This window comes from Nicotiana tabacum, chromosome 4 (genome assembly GCF_000715075.1).
Source record: "Nicotiana tabacum cultivar K326 chromosome 4, ASM71507v2, whole genome shotgun sequence".
NCBI lineage: Eukaryota > Viridiplantae > Streptophyta > Magnoliopsida > Solanales > Solanaceae > Nicotiana > Nicotiana tabacum.
In genome coordinates this window covers 125,067,788-125,072,166 of record NC_134083.1, presented here as the reverse complement: position 1 = coordinate 125,072,166, position 4,379 = coordinate 125,067,788, and the positions used below count along the sequence as shown (strand labels likewise).

Genomic DNA, 4,379 nt, shown 5'->3' with positions numbered 1-4,379 from the left:
GGTGTTGATCGCTCGCTGCTTGCATCCGGTGACAGTTGTTTGCTGGCTCATATCCTACTTGTCTTCAGTGCGACGTGTCACACCGTCATTCGCACGGCTGTCATTAACCAGTTTTACCCCATACACCATGCTATCTTACTTTTTTCCCTGTTGCCCTCTTTTTCGGATTTCTGTGTGAATCTTTCTTGGTGTGAAACATTATATATCGCTGCTTTTTAATTTAATTACAGGTTTAGAGCTGCCTTTTCGTCTCAAAAGTTAATGTGCCACGGAGAATAATACTTCATATGCTAAAAAATAGTAAAGGAGTTTGACATACGATGGTCAGATCTTTAATTTTTCAGTCTCAATTATAGACATGAATTTCTTATTGTTTTAAATAAAAATTTAAAGAATTAGACGCTATATAAAAAGTACTATAAGTTACACTTTTCGCGTGAAAATATTTAAAGCAAATACAAAATGGTAATTAAAGAAATTGTTCGACTCCGGAATAATAATAATATCAAATTAATAGGAATGAGAGAGTAATAAATAAGATAACAAAATGATTACAGTGGATTTAGGTAATTAATGAGAATACTTGAAAATGTGATACTAATGAATACATAAATGGGAGCTGCAGAATATTTTTGTGTTTAATTCCTTATGATCGTATTCTTAGGAATATTATACTCTAACTGAGTACAATGAGCATGCAATCTGTACTTTTATACGTAGTAGTATAGACATAAATCATAAGAGAGTGCTTCTCTTTAATTTTGGTGGTCTCTAAAGCTAGGTGAATATAATTTAAATGTATGTAGTGCGAAATAGATTATAAGGAACACAATACAAGTTAGAGGTAGAATTGTGTAGTGTCATATCAGCTACTGATAGAGAAATTTCTTTCATGACACAAGGCTGGCTTAATTAAAGAGATACTTGGCACTCTAAAGATAAAGGCCAAAAAGTGTGAAATACAAATGGTGGTGGCAAAAATAAGCAAAATAAGAATTGCATTGCGCAAGTAAATTATTAATTAATCGAAAGGAAATACTATGTGGATAATTAATTAAGTTCTCTCCAATAAATCTCATGAGAGAGGAACATTCCAAAGAGCTGCATCACCTTCGCCGCATGAGTGGTGCACATCTTTCATCCTCTCTACCGACTTGCATATCCCACTGCATGACCAATCAAATGATGCCACACATATATTTCCTCCTTTGGCTTTCCACTCACAATCTGGAGGTGTTCCACAGCACATTGAACGCTCATCCACATGCTCTACTTCCAACCCAATTAACCATGATCCCAATGATACGTCTTCATTTGCATATCTATGTAATATTCCCCTATTTTATGTTTTCCATCATACAATTACACATATGTCATTCTTCAACTTGATATTGGTCTAAGAGGATGCAATATGTGTAAATTAAACAACTTACGAGTTGATGGAGATATATGAAGCAAGGTCTCTAGAGATGCCATATATTTGACCCGTGGCATGCCTGAAATACTTGTTTCCTTCTTCTCCAAATTTCCAATACTCGGGCTCATAATACCTTACTCCTCTGCCAAATCAATATAATTATCACTCAATTACATTTCATTTCACTTTTAGAGAGGAGTTATTACGTTTATATTTAAATTTGTAGAACAAATTAAATGGAAGACGACTCACTTTTGGGAAAGAACTGGCCCTGATTTCATGCATCCAATGTAGACTCTTGGTTTGGATTTGTATTTTGCTAATGTGTTCGCAAGCATACCTGCAAAGGGTTGTGAGAATTACATAACCATTTAAAGTTATGCATACATTTATGGAAATCAATAAAGTACTATATGAGCCTTTAGACAGAGGATTTGAGTTATATATACTAGAAAGTATAATTAATATATATATATATTTTATGCTACTTATTTAATTTAACCAAGTACAACATGTTGCTTACATTATTTTTCAGGTTACTATATCAGGCTTATGAATAACTAGTTATTTGATCTTATAGGTCAAGTTAACCCGACGATGTAAACAAATATATACACGAGAATATAAACTCTAATTTAGATTACCTAAGTTGAGATGGACATCATCGTCCACTTTAACGTAGAAGTCAGCGTCCCAAATGGAGACAGCTTTAGAGAAATACAATCTTGTCTTGGTGGACAGCTCATGATAACCCTCAACGTGGTCAAGTCGAAGGAAATCCTTGTACTGAGCATCCTCACTATCAATGGCACGATCAAGAACTCCTCCTCGTGTAGCACTGTGTCCTATCACAAACCGTATCACGATTCCCTTCTCTTTCTCTAGCTTCCTTAGCTTATCCCCTGCCAAATATATTTGAATACATAATTAGTCAGAATCATCCATCTAAGTCAAACTAATAGAGAAATAGATTAATTGAAGACCTTTAGGCATCCAAGTTTCTCTAAGAGAATCGCGTCTTTTTCTGCTGCTGAATGCGGTATTAATTCCCACCACGATGAATGCTTTATTCGGTGTGGTGTGATTTGAAGCCCTATTTTCCTTTGCATTGTGACTGATTGTTTGCCTTGTCCGAGCTATTGCCAATTCATTCTCCAATGTTGACATACTTTTATCAAGTGATCTGTTAATTTGAACACAACATTCATAATTTAAAATTAAAAAAAAATGAGAATTAAAAGATAGGCTATATTAGGCATTGAATTGGTCGATTTGAGCCTGTGCTTACTGAATAGCTTGATGAGTCTTCTTAACTTCTCCCATGATGTCTCCTGAATTGCTTTCGGCTAGTTTCTGCATAAAGAAAATCATAAGTCAATATTATGACAACAATATATACTTGTTTTTCAAATGAAGCTTACACGCTTGGGATCGCATTCACGTGAAATGGTCCTAAGCTTCTCATGGTTGAAAATGGCGGGGATCACAAGATCATTATTCATTTCAGAATTAGGTTGAGTCCATATTTGGCTACTAAAGATTGATCCAGCCAGAAAGCTTGCAATGCATAACACCAATATGGATTTCCCTGAAACCGGGAGTTTCCCTGATCTCATTTTTGAATTTCCCAGTTTGTTGAGCTCCCACGGCCACAATACTGAAGCCGGAACCCAAACGCGGCCACTGCTATTTAGCTTCTTTTCCTCGGCCAGCAGCACCCTATTGTTTGCTGCTGCTTTTCCAGTATTCTTCATGAAGAACAACATTTAATATCTGTTATATATAAAATGATAATGACTTCAAACTTTGGGCTGAATAATTTATAAGGGATATCCCTTATGGTCAATAAAACATGAGAATCTTCATGGCCACACAAACAACATATGATATTCTTGAAGAAAAATAAGGGAAGTGAAACATGTCATGTTAAATTGCATGGTATGTCAAGGACTAATAATAACAAGCACTATTGAAGAAAGGTGTTTGGCTTGAATCCAAAGCAACAAACAAAGTATTTTCCTTTAACAGAGAGAAGAACAAAGATGGAAAGATCTGGACAGAAACTCTGTATCATATGACAAGAAATCATGTTAGGCAGATTTGGAAAATCTTCAGTGAACTGAAAAATTGAAACAGCTTGGCCAACTGTTTCTCTATAGATCAGAAGATATTAACCTTACATTCTGAATTGAATTTGAAGATTCATTTCTCTCATGTGTAGTGTCATGATGTTTGGCATAAATAAGAATACCTCATTCGGAATACAAAAACAAATGAAATCAATGCACATTATTAGTAAATGAAGCATGGAATTAAGTACATGCATGAACTAATATAATTAATGTATTCACTTTCAGCTAAAAGACATCTTCTACAATTGTTTGTCAAATATGCATTTACAGTAAAAGAAGAGATGGTAGGTAGTACCTGCTAGGACATGATAATTGAAGTGGCATGCACATATGAAATTATGTGTCATTTTAAAGAGGCTTATAACATCTTCCCTTTCCTATTACATGAAAGAGTCCAGTTGCAAGCCTAGGCAGTTTAATCATGTGGCTTTCATGTTCCAACAAACTGTCTGCCCTATTTCAACAGAAAAGAAGCTCCTGTTTTTTTTCATATTGCTTTGAAGCTACAAATAGGCAATGCAGTACGTTTCTCTTGTATGATTAACACTCGTATACGGACATCCTATATTCATTGATGCAATTAAATTTGACAAACATTGGCCAAAATTTCAGCCGTTCAGAAGCCACTGTTTGCTCATAATGTCGGAAAGACAATTAGATTTAGGATACTTTGTAACAGAATTGATCAAACGATAAAAATAGTTATCAAAAGGGAGTCAAATATACATATGATAATTCAGACGTACCATTCGATGTGGAAGGGAAGAGATCATCTGTGGCAGCTAAAGGTGCATATTGAAACTAAACAAATTGAAAATCTAGCTATATAA

At 34.8% G+C, this 4,379-nt stretch overlaps 1 protein-coding gene across 1 annotated transcript; it reads right to left on the bottom strand.

Annotated features, from left to right (window-relative positions):
* Positions 1-838: 838 nt before the first annotated feature.
* LOC107784534 (putative beta-1,3-galactosyltransferase 8) lies at positions 839-3,971 on the bottom strand. The gene is made up of 8 exons (XM_016605683.2): positions 3,845-3,971; positions 2,839-3,190; positions 2,706-2,770; positions 2,401-2,600; positions 2,062-2,319; positions 1,670-1,757; positions 1,434-1,559; positions 839-1,337 (listed from the first exon to the last, which is right to left on the bottom strand). Exons 2-8 carry the CDS (start codon positions 3,181-3,183, stop codon positions 1,076-1,078), a joined length of 1,344 nt encoding a protein of 447 aa, XP_016461169.1. The 5' UTR covers positions 3,184-3,190; positions 3,845-3,971; the 3' UTR covers positions 839-1,075.
* Positions 3,972-4,379: the final 408 nt, after the last annotated feature.